The sequence below is a fragment of the Dermacentor albipictus genome, chromosome 6 (assembly GCF_038994185.2).
Source record: "Dermacentor albipictus isolate Rhodes 1998 colony chromosome 6, USDA_Dalb.pri_finalv2, whole genome shotgun sequence".
In the NCBI taxonomy this organism is placed as follows: domain Eukaryota; kingdom Metazoa; phylum Arthropoda; class Arachnida; order Ixodida; family Ixodidae; genus Dermacentor; species Dermacentor albipictus.
The window spans coordinates 132,420,687-132,441,323 of record NC_091826.1 but is presented as its reverse complement, the minus strand read 5'-3'; the positions used below and the strand labels follow the sequence as shown (position 1 = coordinate 132,441,323).

General features: G+C 49.2%; 1 protein-coding gene across 7 annotated transcripts in view; it reads left to right on the top strand.

Moving 5' to 3' along the window:
* The window catches only part of LOC135902261 (uncharacterized), a 761,927-nt gene that overhangs the window by 613,647 nt on the left and 127,643 nt on the right, over window positions 1–20,637 (top strand). For all 7 annotated transcript variants that reach the window (XM_070541346.1, XM_070541345.1, XM_070541343.1 and 4 more), the window contains one exon: window positions 534–606. In XM_070541346.1, coding sequence (XP_070397447.1) covers window positions 534–606 — 73 coding nt within the window. The remainder of the gene's footprint in view (window positions 1–533; window positions 607–20,637) is intronic.

The following is a 20,637-nucleotide window of genomic DNA, read 5'->3' as shown; positions in this document are numbered from 1 at the left end:
GTGGGCAAACCCCTGTCGTCTTACGTGTAACAGGCAACACCTGTTCGGAACTCGACCATCGTATGTCAGTGTGGACTCGTCGGATCAGAAGACCACAGCCACTGCCATCCCGAAGGCCGCCAGGCTACGCAGCCTCCGGTCGCAGCCGAAATTGTGAAGGAAGCCGAACCTGCAGCACATGAGCGGCGCCCATATGACTTTCACTTTTCAATATTCGACGCAGCGTTCGCAGCTTTAGCTTCTATAAGATTTTAGCGTAGGGTGTCGTTGTTGCCACTCAAAAACCAATTGTGTAAAATTAAGATAGAAATCACGTAGCATTGACATAGCGGAAAATATCAAGCGCCGACCAATCGCTGAAAAAATAAAGACGTTTCGGCCCCACTACGGGAGCCTTGTCCACAAAGTTGTTCGCAGCAAGCACATAGTGTTGAGAGTTGAAATTTCAATTTCACTTCTGTGCTTTGATTTAGAGCACTCCTTTGGTTGTCAAATATGCTAGGCTTATCGCCTCCGTTTTCTCTCCAAAGCAGGCGCGAGCAGGTATCCGGGGAGGAGGCCCTGAGGGGAAAACTTGTCCAAGACGAGAACAGCGCGCCCACCAAGGTGAGCTCCTTCAGGGAACCATCCTCGCTGCTTCGTTTGACCAATCATTACGCATTCAAGGCTACTCAGTAGTGAACCTTATATCACTACGCAATTGTCCATGTCCTTAAGGTTTCCGTGAATGGAACCTGAATGGCGGCTAAACTACACTGTAATAACTATTTGCTTTTAAAACTTTCTTGCAGCTTCCTTGCCAGAAAATTGCTCTAAAGCTCTATTTTGTAGTTTTGAATTTTCTCTCACTTAACAAGTTATTTCTGGTTACCAGAAATTATGTGTATAAAAGCAGCTACCTCTCTTGTATTACAGGAAATCTTCTTTCCTGTTTTAAATTTTTGTATTATTTTAACAACATTTCCTGTTTTATTTTGCAGAATTTGTATGTGTAAGACAATCATCCATATTGAGGAACAGGAATAAGTTACGTTTTCTGTTTATATTCTTCTGCTACTTCACTTTCACAGCGACGCTGTCTATGGCTACCCTCCAGAAAAATCGTGGCGGCGAACAGAAAACGCCAAGCGGCAAAGTCAGCCTTTTCGCGAATCTTCTGTAGCTCTGAATTTAATGTAGGTATCTTCTGCAAAATTCTACTGCATTGGCCGCTAAGAGGAGTCTGTCATTACGTCGAGTTTTATTTACTTGCCATAATTAGTTAGTTCACACGGTGAAGTTGTAAACGTTACAGAATTGCCGCCTGCTGTCAATACATGGGCAGCTACGGAAGAAGCATAGTTACAGAAAATGGCTCTAACTATTGTTTTATCGAAACTTCTCGAAAGAACCTATATGACAATTAGCCGCCAAGATGACTCTAACATTGTGCCGAGTTTCATTTAATTTTCATAATTACGTACTTCACAGTGAAGTCAAAAATATTGTGGAATTCCCGTCTGCTGCCGATACATGGGCTTCTACGGTAAGGAAACGAACAGCCCCATGTTTGTCCGCTAGAATAAAACTCTAGTCCTTCCAAGTTTCATTCAGCTAATTAACTAGGAAGTATTCTCAATCGCAAATTACAAGCAGCCGTGTTTCGTGCCTGTGGACTGCGCCCCGCTCCACGCACATCGTCTCTCGCGTCGAGGCTCGGTTTAACGGCCGCCGAAACGACGACGGCGACAGCGTCTTTAGAGCGGCGCCGCGGAAGCCCCTCTTTGGGGTGTTTCCTTGTATTTCATATGAATGGCATACACAAAGGCAAATAACGCTCAGTGCCAACGTAATTTATGCCGCCATAACAGCTTCGCTGATCGACCACCTTCACAAGATCGAATGGCTCCTCGTTTTTTTTTTCTGTTCCACTGCACACAAATCTGATGCCTAAAGACAATTTTCTTTCGTGATGAATAGTGGGTGAACCAGGACTGTCGATGAAGCGAACGCTTTGAAAGCGCTCTTCGCCAAGGCAGTCGCCACCCTCACGAAGAGAATTTTCTATGTGGAAACGTTGGCGGCAGCCTATAGTCCTTGTTCGACCATTGTTCATAACTTCTAGCCTCCATTTTCGTGTGAACTTCTGGCCTGTTTGAGTTTTCTATAACACCGTCGCAGAATCATAAAATAATAAATATGTAAATATTCAGCTGGTCTCAAAACGAAAATTAGGATGTGTGGTCAAAGCTGAAAACCTTTAACTGTAGTGCCAAAACACAAAGGTCAAGCGCTCACGTGTGTCTCCGTTAATACTTCACTCAGTTTTCTTGCGCGCCTGCTAATGATGGTCAACACATTTTCTATCAGTGGCTGTGCGAAACAACTTCTAATTGAAGACATTGTAGAACAATGTTTACATCAAAAGATCCCTTGACTGATAAATAGTGTCACTGCTCTCCCGCTACTCTGGCCCTTACCGCATCGTCTGACAGCTCAGTGATGTGACTTCTGAAGTCGCTCACGCCGATGCTTCCCCGTCGTCCACGTGGGTCGTCTCACGCCCTGCCATGCGGCCGCCATCTAGAAGGTGCCGGGTCGCCGCCTCTCACGTTGCCACGAGAGGAACAAAGACGGCGATCATCAACACGGCAAAAGTGACGACGTAGTGGGGCTAACCTTACGTTCGACCTTACTGGTTGTACCGGCCATATCTCCTGCAAAGCAAACACGGCCCCATTTAAACTTGCATCTCAGCCCGTTTCAATATGAGAACATGAATAATATTAGAACTGCTTATGTTCGCAAGGCTCAGAAAATAGCCAACATTGGTTTTTCTCCAGATGGTAGAACAGCTTGAAAGTCAATTTCCCAAGCTATGAATATGCTTCCGCTTGCCATGGATCGCGCGTGCACCTAAGCAATGAACAGAAAAAAGTATCTGCCATTTCAAAGTAAGGTAAGCGAAACAAATAAATGCGCACATCTTTGTGTACAATAGGCGCCGATAGCCAATTTACTGAACTCCCCCGTCCCTGGAAGTAAATTTTTTTAGTTAGCCACCTCATGTATTCATGCACAAATTTGCGACACAGAATGTCGTCAAGCTGGGTGTGCAGTGTGTATGAGCATCATAGCGGGTGTGCGTTATGTATTATGTCAGAGTGTCCAGCTTCTGTGAAACCACACATTGAAGAGATGCGCGTAGTTTTAAAATGCAGATACAATCGAATGCTTTTTTGATGTAAAAAGGAACTGTTGTGGAAAGTCAGATATTGGTTTAAGTATCATAGCTGATTTGCAAAATAGCAAACTTGTTGTCATCTGAAGATTGTTTAATCAAATTTAACTTTAACGCCTGTCTTTTTTATGCGAAGCATATTACGAGAGCTCAACCCAGCTCCTCAGGCGCGGCGGTGTCGCCTTCAATACCACGTGACACCGTGACGTCACGACAGAGGAGAAACGGGGCTCCAACTCGCGCCGTCGCTCGCGGCGTCGCGGCTGCGCTTGCTCTGCTAGACACTCACGAGGTGAGATGCCTCCTGTAGACAGAGCTGCTCGTTGGAATGAGAAGCGAAGGTTGCGGCGTGCTACAGAGACTGTTTCTAGGTGGCTTTGCTACGGCGCAGCGACTACGCGCCCCGCATCGGACGCGGTGAGCGTCGAGCAACGCAGCGTTCGGTGCGACAACGAAATGTGCGCCTGAGCAAGCGCCGCACGCCTGAGCCGACGCCGACGACACGAGCTCCTTAACGCTGTCGCGTTAAAATAAAGGCTAGTATGCTTCGCATCCTGGGCTTAACCTTAGCTTAGCCACAGCCACTTTTTTTTTCCTGTAAGCCAAACAACCAGATAGTTCATGGTGCCATGCATGACAGAGAGCATGTGACAGCATGTGAGCATGTGACTTAAATGATGCCATAAAGAAGTGCCATGCTACACTGTGTTTCCTAGAAAAGTACGGAACTGGTTTATGTTAAAGCAAGAAAAAAACTCGGCACAGGCACTTAGGACTGTTTACATGTGTTAATGCGAAAGCATTATAATCGCTTTGGTGAAATGTTTGTGCTTTCTTCTGCACATTCCTTGTCCGTGCAAGCTCTCGCCTGCTTTTCAACTTTGCCTTGTGAGAAGGCGGAATGAAAACATGCAAAGCGTCTCAACGTGCACGCTTGTTCGCCAGGGGTTCATAACTCGAAGGACCGCACAGCGACGTTCAGTTGGGCGCGCATGCTTTACACGCTCCCGACGCCCATCGGTGCCCAACGAACGACGCGTGCACGAGGCCGCACGTGCGGTCAACCAAATCCGTGGAGCCGCCGTGGCGTCATCGGAGATGTTACATATGCATTTCACGTGCTCGTCCTCGTAACTTCGGCGTTGATAATCAGTGAACTTGCGCATGAGGCAATAAATAAAAAAAAGCGCCCGTGTCGCACCCCGGAGTCCCGGGTTCGATTGATTGATTGATTGAAAACTTTATTGTTCCACCGAGCTGGGGTGCCCGCCTCTTAACCTACACGTAGGTAGGGGGGGAGGACGAAGCAGTCCCCGCGCGTTGAGGACAATGAGTCTTCACGGCCTCAACGGCCAGGCGGATTGCTCGACGCTGATCGTCTTCAGCCTCGCTCTGGAGCAAGGCCTCCCAGGCTTCTCTACTGTCAATGTTTTCCTTGGCCCCTGGGGAGCCAGCACACTCCCATATTATATGGTCTAGCGTACCTTTTTGCTTACAAATTTTGCAGAGGGCGTCGTTATAGTCCCTCGTCTGTGTTAAGTAGATCCAATGTGGTGATGTATAATTGTTTCCCTGGAGGCGTCGCCAAATGCGAGCGTCCTCCAGAGAGAGAGACCGATGCGGAGGCGGAAAGATTCTTCTTTCGCCTTTGTAGTGATCGACAATTTCCCTGTACGTGATCATGCTATCTTTTATCCCTGGAACCGGCTGCTCTAGAGTTGCCCGGTGGTAGAGTGCTCGGGCGAGCTCGTGAGCGGCTTCGTTGCCTGGGACTTCTTCATGGGCCAGTACCCAAATGAAAGTTATGTCCCTCCTGGGAGGGTTTTTGAGTAGAATGTGGAGGGCTTCTTCCGAGATTCTCCCTTTGTTAAAATTTTTGATAGCTAATTTGTTATCGCATAATATTACTCCAGCTTTTGTACCCGCACAAGCGAGCGCTACTGCAACCTCCTCGGCTGTACAAGCGTCCCTCGTGCACGTGGAGCACGCTATCTTAATGCCCCCGTCGCCATCAACCACCGTCGATACCGCAGCCCCGTCTCTGCCGCAAGCGGTGTCCACGTACGCTACGTTATGCGCGGGTGTGTTTTTAAGTTTATTTACTGGAGCCTTAGCCCTCTGAGCTCTCCTCTCTTTGTTGTAGATAGGATGCATATTTTTAGGTAGGGGGGCGATTCGGAAGCGTTTACGCACGTCCAACGGAATGTCTTTCTTGTCAGTCAGGGCACCCCTGTCGCATTGAATTCCTACCCATTCCATGACTTTTCTCCCTATTTTAGACTGGCCTAATCTTTCCAACTGAGACACTCGTACTGCCTCAGTGAGTTAAACTAGCGTGTTGTGGACCCCCATTTTGAGGAGGAGGTCTGTCAAGGTCGAGTCTGGGAGCCCTAGGGCTCTCTTAACGCTCTTCATAATGATCGCATCTATTTTATCCTTTTCTTCTCGTTTAAACACAAGATACGGTGTGGCATACGCCATACGGCTGGTAATGAAGGCCTGCATGAGTCTGAGGAGGCTGTTCTCTCTGAGGCCTCTGCCTTTGAGTGAAATTCTCCTAAAGATCCCCGTGACCTGCGCCGCATATCCTTCTAGCTTTTTGATTGTGGTGAGGTTGCATCCATTTCTCTGGATATACATGCCCAGAATTCCTATTTCCTCCACCTTGGGAACCTCATTTCCGTTTACGAAAACAGTGATGGGTCTGCTGCTTCCAGCGTGTCCCCTTTGATGTTTTGGCTCAATGATTAACAGCTCCAATTTCTGTGGCGAGCACGCCAAGCCTCTGCTGGCCGCATACTCTTCCACCATATTCGCCGCTATTTGTAGTTTAAGTTCGATGGCTGCGTCACTCCCACTGTTAACCCAGATGTTGATATCATCCTCGTACATGCTAAATTTATTCGATTTCAACTTATTGAGTTCCGCCGGGAGATCCCTTAACGCTATGTTGAATAGGAAGGGTGAGAGCACCGACCTTTGCGGGGTTTCCTTGCTCCCAAGTGTGATGGGCGGGGATGTTACATCCAGAAATTTTATATTGGCCTCCCTCTGTCACAGAAAGTCTTTGACGTATGCATATACCCTGTGTTCTACACCGACCTCTTCGAGGCCTACCAAGATAGCCTTATGGCTAACGTTGTCAAATGCATTGGTGAGGTCGAGACCTAGGATCATCCTGGTGTCAGTTGAGTCGCATCGGTCAAGGATATCATGCTTACGTCTGATCATGACATCTTGTGTATTGAGCCCTGGCCTGAATCCAACCATTTCATGCGGCCAGAGATCATTCTCCTCCATGTACCTGGGCAGTCTCGTTTGAACAACATGCTCCATCAATTTCCCTACACACGAGGTGAGGGAGATTGGTCGCATGCTGTTCAAGCCGGGTACTTTGCCTGGCTTGAGAATAAAGACTACTTCCACCTGTTTGCATGTTTTGAGGAGTTCTCGTTTCTCCCACACCTGGTTCATGAATTTGGTTAATGCAATGATGGACTCATCGTCTAGATTCCTAAGAGCAGTGTTTGTTATCCCGTCCGGACCGGGGGCCAAAATCTTTTTGAGACTATTAATCTCTGCTCTAACCTCTGTCGTGGTGATGGGAGCATCGAGATCTGGATAGGGAGGTCCCTCGTAGTCCCTAAACACCTCGCTTTCTGCTTTTATGCGAAGCATATTACGAGAGCTCAACCCAGCTCCTCAGGCGCGGCGGTGTCGCCTTGAAACCACGTGACACCGTGACGTCATGACAGAGGAGAAGTGGCTTTGGCTCAACTCTTGCAAGACGGGCTGGGTGGGAATTGAACCAGGGTCTCCGGAGTGTGGGACGGAGACGCTACCACTGAGCCACGAGTACGATGCTTCAAGGCGGTACAAAAGCGCCTCTAGTGAATGCGGTGTTGCCTTAGAAACGAGCTGTTTCTAAGGCGTGCGTCTCTTGCTCAGGCGCACATTTCGTGGCCGCGCCGAACGCTGCTTTGCTCGACGCTCACCGCGTCCAATGCGGGGCGCGTAGTCGCTGCCCTGTAGCCCATTGTCTTACACCCCTTGGCGGGTCGACGGGAACGCTGTCGCGTTCCACTCTTGAAGGCGAAGCAGTAATGCATGAGTTGTTTCTTCGTCTAGCCGAACCAAATATAGCCAAGCAACAGCAGTTCACCAGGCTAAACAGTGGTTCAACAACTAAAATAAAGGCTAGTATGCTTCGCATCCTGGGCTTAACCTTACCTAAGCCACAGCCATTTTTTTCAAGATATTGTTACACACGAGGTGTTTTAATGCAGAGCCAGATGAATCTGGTTGATAGGCGCGGTTGTTGAAGAGCGGTCTCGCGGCAGCTTGGCTCACGTCGTTTTCTTCTTTCTTTTATCTGGTTGTTTGCGCGGCAGGCGTGGTTCATGACAGCTTGTGACATTTCCCCGCTGGCAGACGAAGCCCGCCGGGCGAGTCAGTCATCTCGCGGATTGTAACGCCTCAGACGCGCGACGTGTGTCACTTCAGCCTTGGCCGAGCGTCGTCCACTGCTCGTGAGACACGCAATGCGGTAGTTTACATCGCTGAGGCGCTCCAGAATAACGTAAGGGCCGACGTAGTGGGCGAGAAACTTCTGGCACAAGCCACGCTTCCGCAACGGCGTCCAGAGCCACACAAGGTCACCAGGATCGAAGTAAACGTGGCGGTGACGCCCGTCATAGCGTATCTTGGACCGGTCCTGCGATGCTATGGTGCGTAGCCTAGCGAGGCGTCGCGCTTCTTCTGCTCGACATAGGAGCTCATCAATTGATTCGTTGTCATGAGCGAAGTAGGGAAATATTGTGTCGAGGGTGTAGCGCGGCGGACGAGCATACAGAAGGAAAAATGGTGAGTAACCAGTGGTCTCGTGTCTCGCAGTATTGAAGGCATAGGTAATGAAAGGCAAGATACTGTCCCAATTCTTGTGTGCTGAATCGACGTACATGGACAGCATGTTGGCAAGCGTTCTGTTTGTGCGCTCGACCAGACCATTAGTTTGTGGATGGTAGGGCGTAGAATGGCGGAAGCTACATGAACACAGACGAAGGGTTTCTTCAACCACGTCCGCGGTAAACTGTCGCCCACGATCGCTGATTACTATGCGAGAAGGTCCATGTCGGAGTATAATGTTAGCCAGCAAGAAGATAGAAACTTCTGTAGCTGTGGCCGATGGCAATGCGGCGGTCTCACAATAGCGGGTAAGGTGATCTAGCTGCCGCGAAGAGCGGTTGTAAGCTCTCGTCCTTGTGCTGCTCGGATATGACGGTACCCATATCCGGAAATTCCGGGGACACAAAAGCGATGTACTCATCAAAATTGTCCGCATCACATTCAGTTGTTTCAAGTGGCATCCGAGAGAGACAATCAGCGTCAGCATGCCGCCGACCACTTTTGTAGCAAATAACGAAATCGTATTCCTGTAGACGGAGGGCCCAGCGCGCTAGTCGTCCTGAGGGATCCCGCAGATTCACAAGCCAGCATAGCGAATGATGATCTGTTACGACAGTGAAGGGGTGCCCATAGAGATACGAACGAAACCGTTGCACGGCGAAGATGACCGCCAGACACTCTTGTTCGGTGACTGTGTAGTTGCGCTCGGAGCGGACCAAGGACCGGCTAGCGTAAGAGATCACGTGCTCTCGGTCGCCAACACGCTGAACTAGCACAGCACCGATGCCTACGCCACTGGCATCGGTGTGAATCTCAGTTGGTGATGAAGGATCAAAGTGGCGAAGAATTGGTTGGGATGTCAACAGGAACTTGCGCTGGCGAAATGATGAGTCGCATTCTGCAGTCCATTCAAAGGGAACGCCTTTTTGGAGAAGGCGTGTAAGGGGATGAGCCATGTCAGCAAACCGGGGAATGAAGCGGCGAAAATAGGAGCACAAGCCCAAGAAACTTCTTAACTGCTTGACAGAGTTGGGTACTCTAAATGCTTCTACGGGCGCAGTCTTTTGCGGATCTGGTCGGATGCCTTCTTTAGCGACCAGATGGCCTAGCACAAGAGTTTGCCGTTCCCCAAAACGGCATTTTTTTGAATTGAGCACAAGACCCGCTTTCTCCAAGCAGTTCAAGACCAAATCCAAACGTTTGTTGTGCTCACTAAACGTTCTCCCGAAGATCACAACATCGTCTAAGTAGCACATGCAAACTTCCCATTTTAAGCCGCGTAATATCGTGTCCATGAACCTTTCGAACGTTGCGGGCGCGTTACACAACCCGAAAGGCATCACGTTAAACTCGAATAGTCCGTCGGGTGTTACAAATGCTGTCTTTTCTCTGTCGTCCTTGTGTATAGGAATTTGCCAGTAACCTGACCGTAAATCGATTGAGGAAAAGTAAGATGCCGCAAAGAGACAGTCGATGGCGTCGTCAATTCGGGGGAGCGGATATACATCTTTCTTAGTAACGGCGTTTAGGCGACGGTAATCAACACAGAACCGCCACGTACCGTCTTTCTTCTTCACCAATATTACGGGGGCTGCCCAAGGACTAGATGATTCTCGGATGACGCCTTTGCATAGCATTTCTTGGACCTGATCACTGATTATCTTGCGTTCTGATGGGGATACACGATAGGGTTTTTGTCGGATTGGCTGGGCGGCTCCTGTGTTGATGCGGTGACGAGTTCTGGACGCAGGAATTGATGGCGGTCCATTGTGCTGCGCAAAGTCGAATACCGAGGTATGTTTCGTAAGTAGGGCCATCAAAACTTGACGCTCATTATCGCTGGGTGACTTATCAATCATGGAAAGTATCTTCGAGCTCCCGGAGCTCGAGACACTGGTTGCTCCTTCATCGGGGAGTTCCGCAAGTACTGCCACCGATACGGGAGAGTCTGTCGGAAACGTGGCAATCTTTAGGCCTTGAGGTAGCACTGCCGCTTCAGTGGAACAGTTTAGCGCCCACAGCCCCGCGCATCCATTGGTCACTGAGACCACGCAGTGCGGAACTAATACGTTTTTCTTGAGGCAGTTCCGATGTACAGGTTCCACTGCAGCATCGAACGAGATAGGAGTCGGAGATGAACAGGCGACGGCAACACGCATCGCGGATAAGGCGGGCACAACTGTATCCTCAGACACGCACAGCACACTCTCCGGGCAAGCTTCACCTTCAAAGAGCACAGGTGAAACACTAGTGTCGACACTGAGTTCTCCCGTCCGGCAATCAACATTCGCACCACACAACTGCAAAAAGTCAATCCCCAGAATCACGTCATGCGAGGAGCGAGGAAGAACAGTAAACTCTGCATTAAAAACTTTCCCACCCAAAGACACATCCACGTTACACACACCAACCGGGTATAATGCTTCACCACTGACTCCACGGAAACTTGTGCACTGGTCCCAACGAAATATAACCTTGCGTCCCAGAAGGCCTTTAAACACCACACTCATGACCGAGACAGTTGCTCCCGTGTCGACTAAAGCCATTGTGGAGACCCCATCAATCAGTACATGAACCTTATTCTTTAGCATGAAAATAGTTGGAGGCAGTTGAGTCGGCAGCACACATTTTCCAGCGACCTCACCTCCATCGGCCGCGCTGGCTAGTTTCCCGGCGGGGGCGACACGAAACGGCGCCGAGGCGATGGTGACGTGAATCGCGGCCGAGGGGATGGTGATCGGGAGGCTCGGAAGGCTGGTGGTGGCGTCAGAGTACGGTCGGAGGCAGGGGAGCGGTAGCGGTTCCGGGTTCTTTCTGCTCCAAAGTAGGTCTCCTGGGCGGTGCATCGGTCCTCTCGAAAGTGGCTTCCTGAAGAGGAGTCTCCTGGCCACTGAGTGCGCAGTGTACGACCGCTAGACCGCGTAGTCGGCGCTGACGATCCGTGGTTTGATGCTCGGCGTCGGCTACAGTACCTAGCTATATGGCCAGGCATGCCGCAGCAGTAACATACTGGCGAAGGGCGAACTTCAGAATGCGGATTGAAGTAATCTGCCGAAGACATCGGTTGAGGGTAACGAGGCTCTTCCCCTTGAAAGTCGTAGGTAGCGGCGAGTCTTCGTGGACGAAAGTTGCGTGGGCGTGGATCAAAACGTTGAGGGGGCGAATCATTGCGTGGTGGTTCGGTCGTAATGTAATGCGGTTCGTCTCTGGAGCCGATAAGTTCCGCGACGTTCACCGAGTGGTTCCAAGTAGCCGAAGGGGGTTCCCGAAAAGTGTCTCGGAAAACGGAGGAGCTGCAACGAGGCGCCGCATAACGTGCCTGTTCGTCATGTCGCTGGAGCTCCTCGCGGACTATCTGGCGGTTGGCGGACGAAAGGTCTGGGAGCAGAGGACTCGTGTCAACACTTGCTACAGTCGTTACATTGGCCAGCCGTCCAAACTTTGGTGTAATTCGGCGAGTCTTCAGCGCCTCGAACGTACGGCAGTGCCGTATCAGTTCTGATACAGTGTGCAAGTTCTCTTTACCAATGAGGAAGTTGTACACGTCTTCCGCTATTCCTTTTACCACGTGCCCCACTTTATCTTCCTCTGCCATTTGAGGGTTGACGGTGCGGCACAGCTTCAAAATTTCTTCGATGTAGGTAGTGCAAGTCTCGCCGGGTACCTGAGCTCTCTGGGCTAATGTGAGTTCCGCACGTTTCCTCTTTGCGTCCGAGTCACCGAAACACTTTTTGATTTCCTCAACGAAGCGTGTCCAAGTAGCTAGCATGTCCGCGTGGTTGTCGTACCATACCAACGCCGTGCCGGCCAAGAAGAAAACAACGTTCCTAAGCTGACTGGCAGCGTTCCAGTTATTGTATTGGCTTACCCTTTCGTAATGGGTTAGCCACTCATCCACATCTTCCTCTGCCTTCGCCGAGAACGTGCGTGGCTCTCGGTAGTGCTGGATAGGGACTGGGCTCGCCGAGGCACTGCTGGTGAGGGTATTTTGCTCTGTGGCCATGACTGAGCGCGACGGCGAAAGTCCGGCGAGGCGACGGCTTCGGCGTAGCTCTTGTGCTGGTGGCTCCGTTGTAGGTCGTGGGAGTTACCCAGCACCTCCACCAAATGTTACACACGAGGTGTTTTAATGCAGAGCCAGATGAATCTGGTTGATAGGCGCGGTTGTTGAAGAGCGGTCTCGCGGCAGCTTGGCTCACGTCGTTTTCTTCTTTCTTTTATCTGGTTGTTTGCGCGGCAGGCGTGGTTCATGACAGCTTGTGACAATATGTCTCTTGGAGCTCGCTAATGAGCCCGTCATCTGTGCCAACAAAGCCATGTCTCGCTCTCACCTGGTTTGTACTACCTTGTATTTTTGATTTACTAGGGTTGACTAGATGTCTGAGAAGGCTCCATGTTTTGGAGAGACTCATATTGGCTTCCACCTCATCGCACTTGATGTACCAATTCTGCTCGTTGAGCTTAATCGCATATGTTTCTATTTCTTTGTTGAGTCTGGCTAGTTCGCGCCGGATATTCCTGTTCCATCTTTGTGCCTTGAGTCTTTTCTCCAGGTTACTCTTTCTGCTCCACATGTTCAGCAGTTTGCTGTCTAGTGCTGGGGGTGCGTCCTCATCCTCTATAGTTGTAGTCGCTTCCCCTATATGCGTTTTAAGGAGTGTGTCCACTCGTCGATATTGTAGATATCTTCCGGTAGTGAGGCCTCCTTTCTTATCTCTCTGAATTGATCCCACTCCGGTAATTTCGTTTGTTTGATGAGGCATGTTCTGACGCCTTATCCTAGCGTGAGTGAAATAATAAAGTGGTCGCTGCCTAGATTTTGTCCTGTGCTTTTCCATGTTACTGTTCCCGTCATATGGCTTATCGTGAGGTCGGGTGCTGTGTCCCTGGTTATACCTTTGCCTGTGCGCGTAGGGACGCATGGGTCACAATGTAGAGTAAGCCCTAGCGTTTGTATATCTTCCCATATTCGTCTACCTTTGGGGTCCCTGTATGTATATCCCCATTCCTCGTGAGCCGCTTTCAAGTCTCCCGTAATGATGACAGGTCTCCCATCTGCGGCTTTGAGTGCTTTGCGAAATAAAGTAATGAATCTAATTTTTTTTTGCTTGGGTGTGCTATACACATTCAGCAGGAATATGCTATCTCTGTTCTTCTTCCCTGTGATAATCTCAACGAGAACAGTCTCTGCCTTGCTGGGGTAGACATCATGGACAATGGCTGCAATGTTTCGCTTTACGAAGGTGGCGACTCGGCAGTTATCCCCCTTTCCGCTGTCAAAGCTTTGGTAACCCGATAATCTAACAGGGGCCATTCCCGTTTCTTGCATGACTATGGCTACGGGTGCTTGGTGTCGCAGCTCGAGGTATTGTTGCAGCAACGCTCTTTTCCTCTGGTACCCCCTACAATTCCACTGCCAGAATGTGGAGGCATTTTTCTTAACCGACTTTTTATGCATTTCTATTAAGAATCGCTTCTATGGCGCCGATTTTCTCGCACAGCCTAGCTATTGTCATGCCTAAGGTATCCATCGACGTGCTTAGGGCGTCTATCTTGCAAGATTTGTTGGTTCACTTGGGCCTGTAATAGCGCAATAGCTCCTCCATTCTGTAGCTGTCCTGCTTTCATGGTTTCGTTCTCCTTGCCCATTTTCATCAGCCACGTTTCAATTTTCTTTTGCAAGCTCGCCAGCGGGTCGGTCTCCCCCTCCTTATGTTTGGAAGGGGGTTCTCTCGTAAAATCCACATTCATATTCTCTTCCTCCTGACCAGATGCAGCTTGCACAGGAGCAGGAGGAGTGATGTAGGTGTTGCACTTTTGGGGAGCCTCTGCTGGTACCCTCTCTGTTTTTAGCGCGCTCAGCTGATTTTGGGTTTCCCTCAGCAATCGTTCTAACCTCATGTTTGCTTTCTTCTGCTCGTCTATTTCTTTCTTAAGTAAGCTAATCTCATCTTTTTCAGCCTGGGAGCCCTGGCTACCAAAGCTTACCAAGTGGGTATTTTCTTTTTTCTTCTTTTTTTCCCACGGGTCCTTGGGGTCCCTGGGCTGCAAGCCGGGTCCCCGGCCCTGGTCAGCAGGCCACTTGGCTGAAGACTGCTGGCGGCCTCCTCCGGACTACGAATTGGACCTCCTTCCGGGTCTCGAGCTAGATCTCGCTCTCGACTGCTGCCCCGCCGGGTCTCTGGTAGCATCCCTTGCTCTGCTTCGGTGCTCCTCTCTAGGTGCCGAGGTGGTGGCCTGGGGCTCGCCTTGAGTTGGGGCTTGCACCTGGAGCTTCTCTTGTTCTCTCTTCTTCTCCCATAATTTTTTCTTGATGATGTACGGCATGCGATATATCTCCTGGCACTTGTTGTCGCCTAGGAGGTGGGCTTTCTTGCATAGCAAGCATCGAGGCTCGCAGCTGTGCTTTCGTTCAGGGTTTTCGGCTCCGCACCCCCGACATCTGAAGTCGTTGGGGTTCGGGCAAACATCCGCCCGATGTCCAAGTTTTCCGCAGGTGACGCATACTTCATATTTTTTCTTGTATAGGTAGCAGTGTGTGGGGAAGCATCGGAGGTAAACTTGCATCGGCTCTTTCCAGTCTTCAAACAGGATCAATACAGCTTTGGATTTCGCCCCAAGTCTTCTGACTCCAATGAGCGATGGTTTTTTTTTTCTTATTTCTTCTAAGTGCATCGAGGATTTCGTCGTGAGTTGCATCCAGCGGGATGTCGTGGATCACTCCTTTCCCTCCGCTTTCCGGCATGGCAATATACGCCTTCGTCTCAACCATCCATCCACCTATGCGAAGGGCCGTGATCGCAGTGTACTTGCTTGCCCGTGCCGCATCTAGCGTAGCTATCATGATCGACTGCTACGTCAGGTTTGGCGATGCTACGTCTTCGTCCGCAGCCTCCGGGTCGACCCCGGCTGCCTGGGCCAGGTAGACGTGCATGCGCAATCTTCCAACATCCTCCAGGGTGCGATTAATACCTCATTTCGGGCGAATAATAATTTTCTCAGCACCTTCCGGAACCTCCGCGTGCTGCTTCTCGACCGATCTTGCAGCGAGCTTCTTCCCCAGCCGGGGGTTGGGCCTCGTACCGCTCCCCGTCGGCTCACGCACGGCGGATGCGCCGCTTTCCTCTGGCGTGAAACGGCCTTTTCTCCGAATAAACCATGTTCCCCCGATTGAGAGCTCTTGCGGAGGAGCAGCATCGTCCACGGTCTCCATTTCCAGGCTCCTGTTAGCTTGCAAGCGCCGCACGGCCTCGCCTAGACTTCGGCTCGGTCCCTTCGCGCGTGGAGCTCGGTTAGGCCTAGCGCTCAGCTGGCCGAGTTCGAATTTCAAATGCCCGCAAAAGTCGAAAAAGGGGCCTACCGCCAGAAATCCGGTATACCCATGTTTCTTGCAGGTTCCGTCGATCGCTTGTATTAAGAATTTCCAGGAAAAGTTCGATAGTCCGCCAAAACACAGGAAAGTAGCAGAGCCGGCACGAAGCACGTCCGCACAATGACCAAAATTTACGCAATATTCTTTTCAGAGAATAATTTCCTTTCTTTACAGGAACCTCCCTGAGAAGGTTTACGTCAATTCGGGTGCTCTTTGATGTGGTTTTTCTCTTTGCCGTCGGCCATTTTTGGCGCCATCATTTTGTCACGCCGCAGACAGGGAACGCCAGATTTTCGTGTAAAGGGGCATATAATGCTTTCCCATTAGAACTGATGGCAAAATAAGCCACAAAACAAGACAGAGACAGCCAACTCCTTACTACAGTGCAAGAGAACCAACTTACATACCCAATCATACTGGTGCTGAAAAAAACTGCTGGCTATCCCGTAATTGAGAATAGATGTAAGCATGAAATTGCAACCGGCAGAGCAGATTCAGTGGAGATCGTACTAGCCACAATCTTAAAACAGGCATGGTGCATGTTCGCAACGGAACACGGCACTAGGATAGTTTCCATGATACAAGAGTTGCAGCCACTTTTTTAACCATACTCCATTTATAGATGACCTTGTATTGACAGCAGACGGGAACTCTGTAATGTTTACAAGTTCACCGTGAACTAACTAATTATGACATGGAAATGAAACTCGGCGTAAAAATAGGGTCGTCTTAGCGGCCAATTTTAGCATGATTTTTTTACAAGATAACTTACAGTAGACTGAGAGCTACAGTACATTCGCGAGAAAGTTCGCTTTGCCGCAAGGCGTTTTCCCTTCGCCGCCACCGTTTTTCCGGAGGATAGCCATAGACCGCTTCACTGTAAAAACTCAAAGCGGTCCCGGCATTAGGCTGTTGAATTCTTTTGCTTTGAAACTCAGTCGTGAAGACACCTGATTATGGAGACAACTTTTGGAACCAGGCCGTGCTGCTTGCTTGGGCGCGGACTTTCGTAGCTCTTTCAAGGCGTCATGCTGTGACTGATATAAAAACAACAGTGGCACTTTATTATGCAGCAGCCTGACTGCACAGATCTCAGTGAAGCACTTTAGCACAAGCTTTTTTTTTAAAAAATGGTCAACAAAGCCCTGCAAAGTGTGCGTATCCGAGTGGCGTGCGTGAGGCCACTTCCAAACAATGTTTATACCAGTTAGACGGCTATTTCCTTTTCAGGTAAGTACAGAAAGAACGTGGCCAGTCAGTGGCCCCGTAACGCTTTCAAACAAACAGCGCTCACCATGGGACCAAATGTACAGGCACCCCCCTCCTCCCCTCCCCCCCGCACACAACACGTACGCAACACACACATGCACCCCCACACAACGCACACATCCACACAACACACATACACGCAACAAACACAGACACAACTCGATGTTGGTGGTCACTGTTTTTTTTTTTCAAAAATGCAGAAGCCCATACAGAACGTTGCACTGAGGAGCGTCATTTTATTATTGTTAATATTCACTAAGCCAGAGGATGTGTTAACCTCAGGTTGACTGAGGCATCTGTGGTTTTCTTCTTTAAATACATTTAAGCATACAAGAAGAGACACATTCAGTATGACTATTGCTTCATTTTAAAGGAAAAACAGTCGATGAAGACTTAGAAAAAAAGACCCCGGTTTGGGCTCCACCGATTTAGCTGAAATTGTAATTACCACCCACCCACTGTCCTGGTTATTTTGTTGCTTTTGTTTTTTATACGTTTCACCTATTCATGGCAATATTAACAAACCGTCTGTACAGCCATGATTGAAACAAACTTTAAACCACGCAGCCGATTAGAATGGGATACGAAAAACAAATATGCACATTTTCTTAAGACTTACTTCTTTATAGATCTATCTTACTATTCGCTTTAGGACACATGCTCCGATTAGTGGAGAAGTGATGATCTTTTAGCAGAAATCAATAATCAGCCACTGCTTTCAAGATGATGATCATCGGTGATTAATAGCGTCAATCATTATCACCTTAGTTATGTCTACATCAGGAGGAGTACCTCTCCCGGCGATCTCGTTACGCCTATCTTCCGCCAGATGAGCCCATCTTATGCGTTTCGGGACTTTTGAGATATCCGGGCTTCTAGCCTGCAATGAAATTCATGGACCTTCCAGCGTATAGAACAGACGTTTCGGCGAGTTGATAAGACATACTTGAAACAGTACAGCGTGGTTTTCACGGGGACAAGCAGAGAGAAGGACACGAAACACGAAGCAATAAGCCACTGCTGCCTTTTACGTCATCTCATTCTAAGCTGATTAAAGGAGCAGTGGCTAAATCACGCTATCATAACGCGCTTAACAAATCATGCACGCACTCCATGCAAGATAGCTTCAACCATCAATAACATCGTCTGGTAAAGGCTGGCTATCTCAAGCAGTTGTTAGTGTCAGTGTGAGAAATTATCCTCAGTAGTTTGAGCAAAAACAAAAGAACAAAGGGTAGATTCGATGACAGGAAAGGAAAAAGGAAAAACCGCTGTAGTGCCTTATATTCATCATGTCTCCCATAGAATAAAAAAGATAGCTAACAGAGCATGTGTCAAAGTAGTTTTATCGGCGCCGGATAAGCTTGGGAAGATGTGCAAAATGGTTAATAATGAATTTGTTCCAAAAGAGTGCAACATCAAACATGAAAATCAATTCGTCTCTTCTAAAGAGGGAGTTGTCTACGCTATTTCTTTGTCATGTGGCAGGCTTTATGTCGGTCAAACAGGGAAATGCCTTAATGAACGCCTGAAGGAGCACAACAACAATCTGCATAATACAGTAAAAGGGCATTTGGGCATCCACTGCAGAGACTGCGACACCAGGGCCTACCACGCTGACTTCACTAGAACACAAATTTTAAGTAAACATAGTAACCAACTAACCCGTGAAATCATCGAAGCAGCGCACATCGCCTGGTCAAAAGACGCATGCGTCAGTATCCTTAAAGGGACACTAAAGTGAAAAGTGATTTCTTCTGCATCAGTAAATCACCGTTATACAACACCAAAAACACCACTCTTACAACGATAAGACGTTTGGTAAGCCAGAAAAAGCGCAAGAACGAAATGCGGGTGGCGACGCCTACTTGAGTTCCCGCACCTGGGGGCTGTGACGTCTTGGATTTTGATGGCATCTTCTAGGGCCTACTAATTATATATAGCGGTACAGATTGACTACATTGTGTTCTAAAGGAACCAAACATTAAACATGCCAAGTTTCGGGAACCTTTATTCAGCCAACGCGGCCGAAATGCGAAAACAATCTTTGGAATCCCTGACGTCACGCTGACGTACCGGCGCTGGCGTTTAGGCGCGAAATTCAAATACTGATACTTGGACCTTCATTTTCTCATCTAATATTCAAACTATTTTCTTGAAATGAGTGCCTGCAGGTTTCTCAAACAATGCTTTATTAGTCTAAACTGATTTATTGTTTCCCTTTAGTGTCCCTTTAACCATTACGTCCAAAGAACTAGCATTTTTGGTGGGGAGGATATGATGATTACAGTTATCTCCCCTGTTCAGTGCAGCGTGTATGATTGATTGTGAACATATGTGTAAGGTCTTTGTGAATGTTCGGCTTGGTGAAGCTCATATGTGCATTATTTTCGTTGCTTAAGTGCGTGCTTCCCCGACTTCTCTGGGGCCCACTCTGTTTTGTGTATGTGTTTCATGGCAATGTTGTGCTGCTGGCTCGCACCCTGGCCGCTTCCAGAGAGCGCCTGCTTTGGGAAGGCGGTGGCCGGACGCTGTTCGGCGAAAAAGGGAGCGGCAGGGGTTCTGGCGCACTGGTTCTGGCGAGGGCCATAAATCGCGCAGCGAGCCGCTGTAGCGGCATCTGGAGAAGGGACTAATTGGGGACTGTTTTGCGACGGGCCGAGGCGCCGCGGGGGGCTCGAGCGGCGGCCACCGCTGGTGCGAGTTACGCTGCCCGGGGACATGGTCCCGCGGCTGGCTGGGGGGTGATAATGTGTGCGGCTGGGCGGGCAGTGTGAGCTGAGGCCTGAGAGACGACGGACCGCTCTCGTCAGGTGCCCGATCGGAGCGACGGACTGCTCCGAGGCCTTGCTCAGCCGCATTCGTAAATGTGAAGCCGTTTTCCTTGTTTGCTTGTAACTCCTTGTACTCCATATACTCGTTGTAACCGTTACTATCAGCCTGTAAATAAATCAGTTCGAATTATTGACGTCAAGCATCGTTAGTGCCGAGATACCGAAGCAGAGAGCAGGGCATCGGCTCAGGAAGAGCCGAGGGCGAACAACCACAAAGAAAGAAGAACCCGGCGGAAGAAGAAGAGAAGAAGCCAAAACCTTACTATATATATGGTTTTTTTTTCGTCTGTTGGTTGGAGCTGTTATATATTCTTCGTACCAAGCAATAAACTTCAGTTGCAAGTCAGCGCTCGTCCGTGTCGTTCTCCCTGCTTGTCCCCGTGGAAACCGCGCTGTTCTGTGCCAGCATATAGGTTCCCTAATGCGTGCATGAAGCATTCTTTTAGCAGGTTTTGGAGACGAATGTTTGGGAAATGGAGATAGTGTTGGAATTTCTCGTATGAAGCAAGGTGTTGATCACTTCTTGGCCTCAGTCTTCGAATTGGAGCATATGCCCCAAAGAAAATGCCAATGAAGCTATTCTGTGAAGCGTTTTGATTGTCAATATGGACGTAGTGATTTGTCGCTCAGATAAAGTCCATTTCTTCAGGTTATGCACATCAATAGGCCCAATTGTTTATGCGCTTTTCTTTTAACCTAAAGAAAAGGGTAAGGAGCCCACGGTATTCCCGCTGCATAATATAGAAGCCAGCTTTCGTGCGACTGAAATAGCTCGACTGAAAGTAAAGTTTGCTTTCCCGCAAGGTAGCCTAGCCACGCTCAGCAGAACAAGGCATGCGACACGTGGCGGCCATTTTTCGTCGTCGTCGTCATGGGCGCCATTGACCACAAAATTCTGGGAACGCCCGGACTATGGGCGCCTTTTTTGGATCACCTCTACTACCAGCCCTGAAAATGCCGCGCACTGGTCATGAAAGACAAAGGCATATTCACCGCGAACACCTTAGAATCCAAGCTCTCGCGTGTCTTCTGCCCAA